General features: G+C 41.5%; 1 protein-coding gene across 9 annotated transcripts in view; it reads left to right on the top strand.

Annotated features, from left to right (window-relative positions):
• NUP93 (nucleoporin 93) overlaps positions 1-15,079 on the top strand; it is a 78,508-nt gene extending 63,429 nt beyond the window's left edge. For all 9 annotated transcript variants that reach the window (XM_064723311.1, XM_064723312.1, XM_064723313.1 and 6 more), the window contains 13 exons: positions 164-321; positions 1,820-1,985; positions 2,757-2,850; positions 3,912-4,103; positions 4,331-4,457; positions 4,570-4,642; positions 4,972-5,016; positions 6,128-6,244; positions 6,868-6,986; positions 8,871-8,988; positions 9,362-9,445; positions 10,149-10,277; positions 14,845-15,079. In XM_064723311.1, the coding sequence (XP_064579381.1) occupies positions 164-321; positions 1,820-1,985; positions 2,757-2,850; positions 3,912-4,103; positions 4,331-4,457; positions 4,570-4,642; positions 4,972-5,016; positions 6,128-6,244; positions 6,868-6,986; positions 8,871-8,988; positions 9,362-9,445; positions 10,149-10,277; positions 14,845-14,955 (1,533 nt within the window). In that variant the 3' untranslated portion in view covers positions 14,956-15,079. The remainder of the gene's footprint in view (positions 1-163; positions 322-1,819; positions 1,986-2,756; positions 2,851-3,911; positions 4,104-4,330; positions 4,458-4,569; positions 4,643-4,971; positions 5,017-6,127; positions 6,245-6,867; positions 6,987-8,870; positions 8,989-9,361; positions 9,446-10,148; positions 10,278-14,844) is intronic.
• Positions 15,080-15,171: the final 92 nt, after the last annotated feature.

Genomic DNA, 15,171 nt, shown 5'->3' with positions numbered 1-15,171 from the left:
ACTTAACCCTCATGACCTCTGGCTTCTGTAACAAAAAGAATTTTTTACCAGTATGAGTGTGGGTGTAAGGGCAGAAATAATAAATGAGGCACTTTGATAAAGAAAAATCATTCAAATCTGTTGCTTTTAAGAAAAAATTAAGTCTGTCCTGCTTTGTTTTCAGGATGGTGAGGTGGAGGGCCATCCTGTGTGGGCACTGATTTATTACTGCATGCGCTGTGGGGACCTGACTGCAGCCATGCACGTGGTGAAACGGGCACAGCACCAGCTGGGAGAGTTCAAAACCTGGTTCCAGGAGTACATGCACAGTAAGGACAGAAGGTAATTGGGAACTGGGAAGGATCCTTGTGAGGGTGGGAATTGCTGTGGAGTAGTGAAATTATCAGTGGTTTGGTAGAAATACAAAAAGCTCAGGTCTCTTCTGGTGGTGATGGTTGCCTGAGGTTTATATTACCTACCTAAATTACATGTGGAAGTTTGCATATTTTAATTTGTGGCTTTGAAGTTGAGAAATCTCAACAGAGAAAGAGTTGTTTGAAAATAGTCAAAAATTTGCATTTCAAAAATAATACAGTGTGGTGTAACATGACTTTTTACAGAAGAATAAGCCCAGTGTAACAGTGGGATATGGCATACAATAGATCAGATTTAATCTGCTGTCACAAATCCTGTATCTTTTTATTTCCCCTGTTGCTTATTTTAACTGAATTTCCTTTGGGGAACACATTTTACTACACCTGTTTTCATAAGAATGGCACGCAGGAAAAGCAAGCAGTGTTTGTTAGAGGCCTTTAGAGGCCTCACTCTCACATCTTTCTTGTGTTTATTCTCCTCTTCCAGTTCTTGCTGTCCAGCACTGGACAGAGGCCATTTGCCAAACTGCTGCTGAGGTGGTTGCATCTAGTGCACCCTAAGGTGTGCTCTGAACTCCACAGTGGTTTTCTTTTCCATCTTTCCACTTGCAGTAAATTAAAAAAAAAACAAACAACAAAACTCAGAAAACCAACAAAAACAGACCAATAAAAAATAACTAACCAAGCTAACAAAATAAACTGAAAGGATAAAAATCCAAGTGCCATTTACCAAATGTGGTGTACCATGATATGCTTCTGTGAATCAACCTGTTTTGTAGAGAGTATCTAGGAGTGCTCATTATATCAAGGTTGTTGCAGAAACGTTGTTGAAGATACTGTCGCTGTTTTCACTATAAACACTTCTATGAGATATAACATAATAGATTTATTTTGTATTTATTACAGCTATGAAAAAGTGCTCTGCCTACGGATTTGACAAACAATGCCTTAGTCTAGAACACTTTATTGATTAAATTCTATCAAATTCTCAATAAGAGGTTGCAAGAAAAAAACAATGACAAAGAACATTATGACAGTGTTTCATAATGATGAAGGTGTTTCTCCTGAAAGACCTCATGGTACAATGACCTACTCACTTGTTAGTTACTAACACAAAGACTTACAAAAATGTTGTGAACTCTCTTTTTCTGAAATGATGCAATAGCAGAGTCAGACAGGAACAGCTCATATGCCACAGTATTATTGTACCCCTAAAGAGACTGTCATATGTGGATTCTTTCCCTGCAGTGACCATTTGAAGATGATCCTCCATAACTTTGTGTTTAAATTCACGTGTGCAAAATTTTTACCTTCACATATGAACTGGAAATGCAAGAAATATTGGCCAATGCCTACTGTCATTATGACTTTGCTGTTGATATAAACCTTTTTATATTGATTTGTATCCAGGTTTCCTCATACAGGGAAAATGAGTTTCATGTCTTTTCCTTCCATCTTTTCCTTAGACTGTCTCCTGCCACAGAGAACAAACTGCGTCTCCATTACAGACGAGCTCTGAGGAACAACACTGACCCCTACAAGAGGGCTGTCTATTGTATCATTGGCCGTTGTGACATTACAGACAACCAGAGTGAAGTTGCTGATAAAACAGAAGATTATCTTTGGCTAAAAGTAAGTCTGGTGTTGGGGTTGTGGTGTTTGGTTTTTCTTTTTGTAAGAACAGGTCTAAATGGTACCACATTTCTCCAGTGCTCTGCTACCCTTCCTACTTCTAGATCTGGTGTTTTGCATCAATGTAGTGCATGTGACCTGACCTTGGAAATAGTGCAGGGCTGGGAACCTGAATCCCAGGGCTGCTCTGTTACCCTCTGTGCTATCAGGTGTTAGTTTGGGTACAGTTGTCTTTGGAAGTGTCACGTTCTTCATTTGACACTGATCTTTGTCACCTGTTATTGCAAACAGTATTAGCTTGCTACAGTGAGGATTCTTTGAGTTCTCCTTCCTGGGTGGATGTCTGAAATGTCAATGTGACTTGACCAGACACAATGCTGTCAATGTCTCTGAAGTCCTTATAGTTTTGGCAAGGGCATGATAGATACTGGTTGGTACCTGTTTCTCCTCTTTATCAGGAAAGGTGTGGTAGAATGATGTATTTGTCACTATTGTATTTGTGGCAAAAAATGCTGCTTGAGAGTGTTCAGAGTCCCAACGTCAGAGTTTGCTGGCATGGATGGATGCAGATATAACCCCAGGGTTCTGTGTGGATTTCAGCTGCTGCTGCCTTAGAGATCTCTGCTTCCCAGCAGTGGATGGAGCTGATGTTGTGACTAGATGCAGTTTCTAGTCAGTTGGTCAAATCCTAGGAGGGGCTCAGATGGAATGAATATCTTATAAGTGCAAGGAGAAATATCTGTGCTTCTCTTTTTTGGATGTGCTTTCTAGCTGAACCAAGTGTGTTTCGATGATGGTGGCGCGAGCTCCCCGCAGGACCGGCTGACGTTATCTCAGTTCCAGAAGCAGCTGCTGGAGGACTATGGTGAGAAACCACAGAGTGATGTCTTACTTGGGGCTCTGCTTTTCTGCTGAGGACACTTTCCAGTTGTTATTACACAAACCCCAGACTGCACAAAAACCCTGCAACTCTCCACTAGTGACAGGCATCTTCTCTCCATGGACAGCCTGCTTCCCTGGAGTCGTGGCAGATTTCAGTAAGAGATGATGAATGAGTCCCGTGTTTTCTCAGCAATCCAGAGAGTTAATATTCATCTGTGAGCAACACTGCTTTATCCATTAATTGTGGGTTGCTTTCTCTCACCATGAATATGCAAAAGTCCTTTAGCAGAACTTCCAGCTTTGGAAACACAGAGCAGAAAAGCAGTCACTACCTAATGTAGGCATGTATTTCCAAGCTTTTCCACTGTGTGCATCGGGTGTTTATTTTTCCCTTAAATTAGTATTTCAAAAAAATTTCAGAGAGCCCAAGTCACAGTTCCTTGCATTTCAGAAGGTTTTAAGAATGTCCACACTATACATTTTCCTGTAATTGTCTTCCAGTCAATCAAAATTAAGTCATTTGGAACTGTCCAAAACATACTGAATTTGATTCTCCATGGCCTTCTAGTTTGTAGTACCACTCACACTCAGATACTGTGTGTGAGATTAAATGTGTGCAGAAGAAAAATCAGCTACTGTTGGTGTCACTGAATAGGAAAATCCAGGTTTTTAACATTATTTGTACCACTTGGCATAAGTATAAAAGAAGACAAAAAGTTGTGGTCTTTAGAGATTCTATCACAGTTGATCAGAGCTGATGGTTTGTTATCTGAAAAGAGCAAAGGAGCTTTTCTGAGTGACTGTTCATTCTGTTTCACTTTCTGAATATGTCTTTATGCTGTGGTCCTTCATGTTAAATCTGCAGCGTACAGGTGTTGGTGAGCCACTGATGTGTGGTCAGGAATTCAGTTTTGTGTTTTATTTTGGCTGGCACTTAATAAACACTAATGATGCACTGTGGCAGGAAGCATCCACCGTCAGTCATCTCTGATTGCAAAATCATGAAAATTATATGAAAATGCTATGTGTTGTGGTTTTTTTCAGGTGAATCACATTTTGCAGTGAACCAGCCACCGTTCCTCTACTTCCAAGTGTTGTTCTTGACAGCGCAGTTTGAAGCTGCAATTGCGTTTCTTTTCCGGACAGAGCGCTTGCGCTGTCACGCTGTTCATGTTGCTTTGGTCCTGTTTGAGTTAAAATTGCTCCTGAAAGCATCTGGGCAGAGTGCACAGCTATGTAAGTCCTATTGACTTTACAGTAAAGGAATATTTTCTTAGCCCTCAGAGTACCCTCTAGAAACTGCAGGTCTGTGTGATTAATGTAAGATTTATCAGAACAATTTTATAATAGTTAGTTGTTTCAGTTGCTTTAGAGCTCTGGATCATGGTTCTGACTAATTTGAGATGAAGATCAGCATTTTCCTGGCATTAGATTCTCTGACAGTGCTGTTTCTGACATTGCAGTAAGCCATGAAGCTGGTGACCCTCCTGGTGTCAGACGTTTGAATTTCGTGCGGCTTTTGATGCTTTACACCCGTAAGTTTGAATCAACAGATCCAAGGGAAGCTCTGCAGTACTTTTACTTTCTCAGGTAGGAGCCAATGTACATCTTTAGCTATTCTCCTAGTTATTACTGTTTCATTATTCTTATCTGGAAAGTTCTCAGACACAGGCGTACCTTTCTCCCTCTCTCTGTTTTATAGGAACGAGAAGGATAGCCAAGGAGAGAACATGTTCTTGCGTTGCGTTAGTGAAATAGTAATTGAAAGCAGAGAGGTGAGTTTGGCCATGTTTTGCCTTCCTCAGTTAAACTGAAATTCACTTCTTCTCTAAAATCTTTATTAGTCAGAGTAAGCAACTCTAAGACTGTAGTTTCTGCCCGATGCAGACCCAGATGAGAGCAGATCTTGCAATGGCCTTATGTTTAAGACATTTCATCATATCTTTTTGCCTGTTATTTAGTTACAAATACTTTTTATATTGGTCACTGGTTTTCATTCCATGACTGTGTCTTTGTACTTAATAAATATGTTATGAAATATGAGCAGTTGATCTCTCTATTTTTGTTTCCTGTTTTTTCTTACTTTACATCTACGTGGATATAGTTTGACATGATTCTTGGAAAGCTGGAAAAGGATGGTAGTAGGAAGGTGAGTTCACAATTTATATTTTATATTAAAAGTACAACCTATGTATGATTTCCAAAGTAGTCATAAGGCTATTTTGCTTCATTCTGTTTTTCACTAGCTAAATTATTACTGTGTTTGAATACATTCTAGTTCTCCCAATATGAGATCCTTTTACAGAATAATCTGTGACCTGCCCTAACAAAAGGCAGGTCAGGAACTGCAGGGCACACTATGTTCCTCTAGGCATTAACTGAAGAAGCAAATGGCATCAGGTAATTTTAGTGAGGTCATAATTTTGTCTTCCCAGCAGGAAATGGAGTTTAGTTTAAGTGGGTGTGTGAGAGTGTTCTGGTAACTGAGGTGTGCATGTAACTGAGGAAAAGCAGTTTCCTAATAGTGAAATGTAAGATTACACAGTCAGAAGATAAAGGAAACCTTAAGGTTTTACCTGCAAACAGGAGAGTGCATGCAAATGATGAAAATTTTAGATAATCAATGAAGTTTTTCTGTTTGCTGTGACAGCTTTGGAAGATTTCTGTGTAAAGCAGACTGCAGAATCATTTACGTCTTAATTTTAAGATTAGGGCAACAATTTTAGCTTTAAGATAAGTTCTTCTAGATGATATAGTCTCATTTTTGCATCCTCAACTACAGTAATTTCCAGGTGTTCTTGACTCTTTCATGTCTTTTATTCTACATGTTTATTATTTGTTTTTAAATTCTTGTTGCCCTTTTATTTTTTTGTGTGAGATTTCATTGGCAACCTATCATGCCAGTATAAACAAACTGCATCCCTGGAGCCCTTGGAATGCTGTGTGCTGAAGTCTTTTGTGTTTTCTTCTCTGTGTCATCAGCAATTAACAGCTCAAAACCCGAATTATTTTATCTGGGTCATTTTGAATGAATTAGAAACCAAGGATGTCTCAGTGCTGACTCCATATAGGAGAGAGTCCCTCTTGCAAGAGCTCATTCTATTTTTAATGTCTCATTTTTGCACATTCCCATGGAAATGTACAGGCTATTCCAATCATAAGCCAACATGTAAAATATTCATTGCCTTGACAGAATATTCTGGAATGTTTGAGCCTTCTGATTCCTCCTTTCTCTTTTCATTTTTGTCTCACCTCTTTAGCCTGGAGTGATAGACAAGTTTACAAGTGACACAAAATCCATTATTAACAAAGTGGCTTCTGCAGCAGAAAATAAAGGATTGTTTGAAGAAGCTGCAAAACTCTATGACCTTGCTAAGGTACGTGTCTTGTGGGCTGCCTTGTGTACTTGGTTCACCTTTTTTCCTTCCTAACATTCTACCTGTGATTAGGAGGTTAAATTTCATCTCAGAGATTGAATTGCCCTTACTCAAGCAGTTTATTTCTGCTGCTGGAAGAACAGAGCCATGGGCTGCGTGAAGAGATGTTTTAGTTTGCACATCCAGATGGATTGCACTCCAGGGATTCTGATTTAGGGCACTGTGGTCCTGATCAATGTGCTCTTTTGAAGAGAGTGCCCCACGCATGATTTAATTCAGTCTAGTGCAGTTATTTACCTGGAGTGCACTCTTCCAATTTCATAGATGTTGAACTGAAGTCTAAAATTGTTGGTATTGATAGTGAGTACTCTTGTTTCCTTTGAAAATAGAGGTGGATACAACCATAACCAGTGTTTCAGAGAAGAACTAAGGGGCAATGCTTTTTCTTATGACCCAGCAGCATTATGTTGCTTGTGGCTAACATGATCTTGACTCTTTGTGGGAGGGAAGTGGCTCTGGGCTTGCAGTAGCACCACTGCATGAGACTTTTCTGCTTTTTCAGTGAGATTAAGACACCACATTTCATCGTGCTCCTTTTATTTGTGTAACTTTATTGCCAACAGAACCCTGACAAAGTTTTAGAGCTGATGAACAAGCTGCTCAGTCCAGTTGTTCCCCAGATCAGCACTCCCCAGTCAAACAAGGAGCGTTTGAAGAACATGGCCCATTCCATTGCTGAGAGGTAAGGCTCAGGCAGGGGCAGGGCTGGGTGATTCACCTCAGCATCACCTGGGACTGTCAGAGCTGTGGGTGTTAGTTCCTCGTGTTTCTGCAGGCTGCACTGTGGCATCCACAGCAGTATGTTTAGAAAGACAAAGAAGAGGTCAGAATTTACCCTGTCCTGCTCATGATGGCTTGCAGTACTGAAACCAGAAATCTTCAGGGGCAGGTCAGGTAAATTTGACAAGAAGTCTTATCTGTAGGTGAATCAGGATTGCCAGCTGGAGATGGAGTCTGTTAAGGAGCAATGCATACATGAATTGTATGTTTTATATTATTTTTAAAGCAAAATATTGTAACTGAGTTGCTGAGTTGTTGCATGCAATTCACTTGTTTGAAATACTATTAAGAGAGAGCTACAAACCCAGTAATTCTGAGTTGTAACAATTGTTCAGTAGCTGTCTGAAAACTGTTGCTTTAATGAAGGCTAAAAAGGGAGTATTTAGGATGAACTGTGCATGGCTAATGCAAGCAGGGCACCTCATTTCCACAGCCTGTTATATTAATGCCAAGTACAGTGTGGTGTCCAGCAAGAAAGGAAGCAGCTGAAAGGAATGTCCCCTGCCATGTCTCTGTAGTAATTAGGGTATGTGCTTGAGAGACATCAGTGCTCAAGATTCATTAGCAGCTAGAAGTGAGGAATAACCTGATTCTGAAAAGCTGTAGTTGCAAAATATGTCCATGATATTTTTTAAATCATTCATCTTGTCACAGTGGCTGCCAGGGACGATTCCTGTGTTTTACTAGAGCAAAATGTGGATTCCTGTGAGAAATACCTTACTGGCTTTTATCAACCATTGAGCTGCTAAGAGAATAAAAATAAACCAAGCCCACTTGCTGGCACTTTGAAATTGGGAAGACAAATACAGAAATGTATTGATTTCCATCAGAGCCCTTTGCCTTTCTTCTTTTGACAAGTGGCATTTGCCAGTCACTCCTAGTCAGCCTTTGCTTCATTTGGGCAGGCTGGGATCAAGTGAAAATTGGTGCTGTATTGACTTGGTGAGAGACTGATTTGGTGGCAGACATTAAAGAGAATTAAATCTATGGCTGGAGTTAAAGCTTCAGCAAAGGCTGTAATGGGCTTTTTTGCTTTGCTACATTTCTTTGATCTGTCTGAAAGCACTAAATACTGCTGTGCAATAATGTCACTTCACAGCTGCAAACCTGAGTGATTGCAAAGCCAGAGCAGTTCTGACTAGCACATCTTCTTGCCAGTTAAATGCAAGACTTTAACAGGGCTTTTTAAAGGGCTTTTCCATGTGTACTGTCCTGATGACAGTGCTGTAGGGATGCAGCATTCCTCCTGTGTGTTCTTGTGATGCTTTTGGAGCAGGGGAGGCACCCAACAAAAAGGTGAAACAGCTTCTTTGTGCCCTCATGCAGTTAGCAGTGAGAGCAGGCAGCCCTCCAGTTCATCCCAGAGCCAGTGTAGCTCCTGAGGGTGTGCAGGAACTCTTAATCCATCTTTTAAGTCTTAACTTCTTGCCTGAAGCAGGCAGTTGTGCTGGAGGATTGTCTGCTGTAACACAGCGTGTTAAACATGCTGCTGCAGAGCTTGCCTTGTGGGTCTCTGCTGCCTGGCACTGTGTCCCCATGAATGTGGGAAATGTAAACATTTTAAAGGAAACAAATGCTGGATTTGCAAAACTGGAAGTGATTAACAATGTTTTTAAAAAGCCACAACCTGTGAAAATTCTGCCTCCCAGTTAAGGAAAATGAAAGCTGTCCTTTGTTAAATGCCCTCTGTCCTTGAGTTTGATGTCTCCACTTGCAAGAATTGCAAGGGCACAGTTATAAACGGTTGCCATTTTGCACAATAAAACTGTAACACAATTTCTTTCAGGTACAAAGCGCAGGGGATAAGTGCAAAGAAATCCATTGACTCCACGTTCTACCTTCTGCTAGACTTAATCACATTTTTTGATGAATATCACGCTGGTCACGTTGACAGGGCCTTTGATGTAAGTTTTAAGAGTTCTGTTTGAAGTGTAGCCTTCCTAATGCCCTTGAAAGCCCAGAATGTCTCAAATAACATCACTTTAAAAATTTTATTTAATGAGTTAGAAGGGACTGCAATGTTACAGAAATTTAAAAAGGTGTTTCTTCCCTGTTGCTTGATAAACAGGATGATCTTCCTGTAGCTGTTTTGTAGACATTGAACAAAATATTCCTGTTGCTTAACAAAGTGAGGAGATAAACTAGTAAATGACAATTAAATGAATTCTCTTGAATGGAAACAGAAGCATCTCATTAACACTTCAAAACCACACTTTATTAATATGTGGTACATAGAATGCTGATTATCTGTCCTGATTCCTGCTTTTCTTTTTGAAGATTATTGAGCGCCTGAAGCTTGTACCTCTTAGCCAGGATTGCGTCAAGGAGAGAGTCGCTGCCTTCCGGAATTTCAGCGATGAGGTAAGTCATGGCTTGGGTTTAGCTTCCTAAAGCCTTTTTGCTGTGTTAAAAGGATCTTAAAACCTTGTCATCTCATCATTCTTATTCTTTAGCAGAGAAAAAGGATGAGATTATTTTGATTTAATACAAGTATACTCTTGGCTTGCAACTTTTTCTTCTTAATGCTGCTCTTTTGAGCGTTAGAATTCCCTACCCAGAAATCCTGTCTCCATTTTGAAGAAAGTATCTGCAGATGTGAGTCTCCCTGAACTTACTGAGTTTCATTCAAGAATTCAGAATATTGAAAACTTTTAACTTGCTGCTAACTTAGCTCTTCCGTGCTCTTAATGATCACTAAGCATTTGTAGGGTGTTTTTCCTTCCCTCTAAATTACAGGAATTAATAGATTTGTGCATTAGCAAATGAAGCATAGTGGAAAGCCATTACTGCTCTTGAACTGGAAGGTGACACTTCTTTTTTAGGCAGTGGTTGTGTGTATTTGGGTGTTCTGGGTTTTATCTGACCTGCTGCTATCAAACATGAAGATGCAGCCATTGGGCATGTGTGTCTCAAAGCTCTGGGTAGAGTTTCTGCTGGATGGTGCAGTCATAGCAGGGGTAACCATCACACCTCTGACTGTTACAGGAATCTGTATAGTAAGGCTCATGGCTCTCTCAACCTCCTTTTGCTGCAATGTGTCTTTTTTCTCCCCTCCTTTGTGTAGATCAAGCACAATTTATCTGAGGTCCTGCTTGCAACCATGAATATTTTATTCACCAAGTATAAGAGGATGAAAGGCACAAGCCCAACCACTCCTGCCAGACCCCAGCGGGTAATGGAAGACAGAGATTCGGTAAGAATACAATTCTCACTGTCTGACAAGTTTTCCTATATCCTGTTCTGCTGGGTTCAAGAGATTGGGCTTCAAGTAATTGGGAATCTCTAATGGTCTTGGTTTTGGCTTGCTCACTTACTTAGAGTCTTGGTTTACTGAGCTTGTCCAGTTACTTATTCTCAAGGCTGGTCTCTGATGCCTTCAGCTTTGTGTAAAGAAAGGTTGGAACTGGATGATCTTTAAGGTCCCTTTCAGCCTAAGCCATCCTGAGTGTTTGATATTGCTTTAAATAACATTGAGCTAATGGAGATATTATATCTATATTCATCTCCTAGCAAGAGAAAGCAAGTGTCCACTCTGCTTCTTAGATTGTAAAGCAAATGGCAACATTGCAGTGTCTCTAGTATGTTGATGTTGCTGCCTTGACAACTGAGCACCTGATTGCCACTTCTTTCCTTTGACTAAGTGCCCATTTCTGCTAGAAGGGCCTTCCTTGACTCTTCCCCTCAGCTTGCTTCTGTAGTGATGCAGGCCAACATCTTCCAGGTGTTTCTGGGTGAAGCACCAAGATGCTGGAGCACATCCCTTGGTGATGGCCAGCCTTGCTCTGCTGCCCCTGCAGGGAGTGGGCAGTTTGCAGCACTCTGATGCTGTTGAAATGCATGACCACAGTGGGTTTCACTTCACTGCTGGAGCTGCTGCAGAGGCATTTCCCCAAGCCACTGGTGGGAGCCTCCACCTCCAGCAAGCTGCAGAATAGGCAGCATTTAAATGGCACAGCCAGGTTTGTGAGCACTCACCTGCTAACATGAGGAGTTGAGCAGAAGGGTTCACAGCTTAATTCCAGCCAGCTTTGGTTTGTAACTCTTAATAAGTTAAAGCTGCTGCAGGCACTTGAAACCAAGGCCAAACCATTCATCCCTTCTTAACAGATTAGAAAATAAATATCAACTCCTTTTGAGAGTGAAAAACCAAGTTGGGCCATAGCCAGCTTTATTCCAGGCTTTAGTCAGCTACTGAAGTGCCTTTGATCTGTAAATTGTAATATTGGTAAAAGTCTTAGCAGCATTTTAAATTACATAGAAAAATAAAAAGCTTAGATAGTGGTACAACTTTTGTCTTGGGGCACAGCCTACAAGAGCTATGGGATCCTGCCTCACAAGGGTGCTTGTACTCCAGATCAGCAGCACTGGAGAAGGGTGCACACTGCTTGGGCTTCTCCCACCTTAAACCCTGCATGTGGGAAGAAGTGCCAGGCTGACACAATCTGTTGTTACCTGCTGTGTGTCTTCAGGAGGTTGGCACTGAGCAAAGAATGCCTTAGCTCCATGTTTTCCAAGTGAGCTGGTTGTTTTGATGTTGTGATTTCAATCTTATGCTCATGTAGAAGGATTTGCCATCTCCATAGGTGTGAAATGCTGTCAGGTGCCAGCTCAGGATGAACACCCTGGGCTGATTGGGTTTAGCAGCTTTGCTGGCAGAGGTTTGTGTGGAAGGAGGCCACCATGATAGTGTATCATGTCCACAATGTGCTCAGTGTGGCACCTCTTCATAAACCTGCTCTGCACTCTCCTGCTATCACAGTTGTTGAGATGAGCTGATGTTGTACCTTGCTAAAAACCCTTGAAAGTTTTCTCTATTTCAGGATGCAAGTTTTGTTAATCAAGCTCCAGGCCCTGTGATGGGATCTCATGGCAGCAGGGAGGCAGTGAAGCTGGGAGCACAGGGATTCTGAGTCACACAGGCTGCTGTGTGCAGTACAAGCTGTGCTTTGCCATCAGAGGGGACAAGTGTCCACTGCCTCTGTGTCAGGGAGGGGATGAGAGAACAGCTGTGTGCCTGGAGTGTCACAAGGGAGCATAGATCTGCAAATGTAGGATTAGCAAGAGAAAAATCTACCACTCTGTAGCTTCCATCTGCCTAAAGATTTGTGTGTGCAAAAATAATAGCAGGCATGGGCACATGGAAGGTAGGGTAAGAATGGCTTTACATGTGTTGCCCTTTTTTCTTACCCTGAAGAATTTCTTCCAAGACTGCAGGAGCAGGGAATTTAGATTGTTTCAGCTGGGAGGCAACTCAGGCAATTTTAGTGTGTGAAGAAATGAGGACATTACAGATGTGGGGAGAGATGTGTTCCTTCAGCAAAACCTCATTCACCTGGACAGAGATGGCAGACATGAGCTTCAGCAGGCTGTGCATGACAAGAATTTGTTTCTTGAACTTCCCTGGAGAAGGGCAGCTTTTCCATGTTCTCTGGGGAAGCAAATCTGGGGAAATCAGACCCTTTCAGAAGCTTTAACACATTGCCCAGTAGACAATGCAAGTGAAAAATTACCTTTCCTTGAACAGGTCTTTGAAATCCCTGGCTTTTCTTTAGCTCCATCAGAACAGGCACATTCAGATCCCTCTGTTCATCAGAAGAAAAGATAGTTGCTGTTTGTAACTCTGAGGCTTATTCTACATAGCAGGGAGCAGCATTCCCCAGAGAGGAAATCAAATCAGAGCCCTTGAATCTCCCTCTGGTGCCAAGCACAGCTCTGCCAACCACCCTGAGCAGGATCCTGCTGCCATGGGTGGGACTTCAGCAGGAACAGCAAGGAGCTGGCAGGATGGAGGGGGGTAGAACTGCTGGAGCCCCCTGAACCCAGTAATGCTCTCTGAAAAACATCTCCTGTCCCACTTGGGAGGTGGACTAGAAAAGATCAGGTTTGGGGTCAGAGCTGGCATTTCTGCATTGTGTTTATTTCAGAATGAAATCACCCAAGGTTTTTTAGGTATTTTTTCTTTTATGTATATAATTAATTAGTTTTGGGAATAAGGGAACAAAGTCCTGTCCCACTTGGCCTGATCCATTTTGTCAGATTTCAGGCAGAGATTGCAGGGAGCCCAGCCTGCAGTCCTGGAAACTGTGGCTGTGGTGACAGCCCTGACCCAGATGCTGGGAGTGCATGACAGCAATGTCATGGGCTCCTCACCCCAGTCAGGGGTGGTGAACTCTCTGCAGCAGCCCAAAGGCATTATCTTGGCAAAATTAGGTCATGAATGGAATGGAATTAATTTTTTTTTAATTATCTATGGTCTTATTTAAAATTTGCAAGTAACTGTAATGTTCATTAAGTAATTACAGCCAATAGAACATCTAGCCCTCCAGGCCACTCTTAACCTCTGCAAACCTCTGTTTGTTCTTCCCAAAGTATTGGTTTGATTTTTGAAAATAGACCAGCTCTGGTATCATTGCTCCTGTAAAGGTAAAGAGAACAGTAACTCACACCCCTCCTCAACCTTTCTTAGTCATGGTGAGAGTTTTTGCCTCTTAATACTTTAACTTTAAAGTCAGACACCTTGACAAGCTTTTATTTTTTCACCTGCCACCTGTTTTGACCTCCGCTGAAAAGCAGCAGCTCAGACACAATTACACAGCCTCACTGTGTGACACATTTGGGAGCAGGCTGGGAGACACAGACAGGAGCAGAATGAGTGATTTCCAGGCCACCTTGGTGGTGACTGACAGCTTGGGAGGGAAACTGTCTTGGGAGATGTTGGCAGTTAGGTCAGTCCAGGGAAAACTCTCACAGCTTTTCCATTATCAGCCTCCAGAGTTTCTCTGTGGCTGTTGAATTACAGTCTGGTTTAACATCACCCTGAAAAAGGCCAAAGAGGCATCAGGGATGGTGTTTATAACAGTGCCCAACCATGGAATGGGCTTCAGTCACTTCTCTGTTTGTAAGTTCCTGCTACCAGATTTACCATCCACACACCAACAGCAACCTAAAAACCTCTGGCTTTCCCTGAAGGCAGTGGGTGAAAGCAGGATTTGAACAGTTGGATCTTCCAGTACAGTAAATCTGAGATGCTTAATATTTAAGAAGAAACACCTGTTAGCAATCAAAGCAGTCTGAACAGTTTTCTACAAAGATTTGGTGTTTCTGTATTCTCTTGACTCCTACCAGTTATTGAAATTACTTTCCTTTTACTTTATTAACAGTTTTAACAAATGAAACAAATTACAGAACATCTGAAGGATTTCAGGAATAGTCTTCTGCTGTGCAAGAAGGGATTTGGTTGCTTTGGGCAAAGGTCTGAGTGGGCTTGGTGCCTCTGCTCTTGTTGTGTTATTGGCAGGAAGAGCCTTTGAGGAGATTGGTTTGCTGCAGGGTGATGCTGGAGATCTCCAGCTGTGTGGGGCATCTCTGATTCATTTCTAGTACTTGTGCTTTGAGAACATTAATGCTGCATTCAACAGGATCAACTTTGTTTTGCAAGGTGGGAAGGAATCCTGTTGCCATGGGAAAGCCCAGTTCATGCAGAAATTACAAGATTGCTGCAGTACAACAATGCCCCACATTGCTGAAAAGGTTTTTTGTTAGGTATTCTCAAATAAGATGGGATTATTTTTTAAGCAGAAGGGTAACTTGACATGCTTTTAATGGTTGGAAAAGGGAATAATTGGATTTTCTTTGAAATGCAGAGGTTCCTTTTCTAGAGAGCAGCTCTGAGATAAAAAGATTACATATGTTTGTTTGAAGAGTATTGTATTTTTTTTTTTTGTACTAAAGTAACTGTACTTTGTTTTTCTCTTTTTTAGCAACTTCAGTCTCAGGCTCGGGCACTGATAATGTTTGCTGGGATGATCCCATACAGAACATCAGGAGACACGAATGCAAGACTGGTGCAAATGGAGATCCTCATGAATTAGCAGCAGCTTGGCTGGGGTGCAGCAGCCTGTGCCTGTCTGTAGTACGTTCAGAGGGCCCATGGGACCAGTGTCATTTTTTGTATTCTGTATTTTTGTTGACAGAAATAAATTTCTTTGGTTTTGATATTTGTTTTTGACATTTTAATTTCCACTGATTCCTGTGTTTTTATGTTTTTATTAATTTTATTTTCAGTTGGTTTGCATTTAGAAATTTAT

Source organism: Zonotrichia leucophrys, chromosome 11 (genome assembly GCF_028769735.1).
Source record: "Zonotrichia leucophrys gambelii isolate GWCS_2022_RI chromosome 11, RI_Zleu_2.0, whole genome shotgun sequence".
NCBI classification, from domain to species: Eukaryota; Metazoa; Chordata; class Aves; order Passeriformes; family Passerellidae; genus Zonotrichia; species Zonotrichia leucophrys.
Note: the sequence above shows the minus strand (reverse complement) of the source record. Positions and strands in the feature narration are given on the sequence as shown.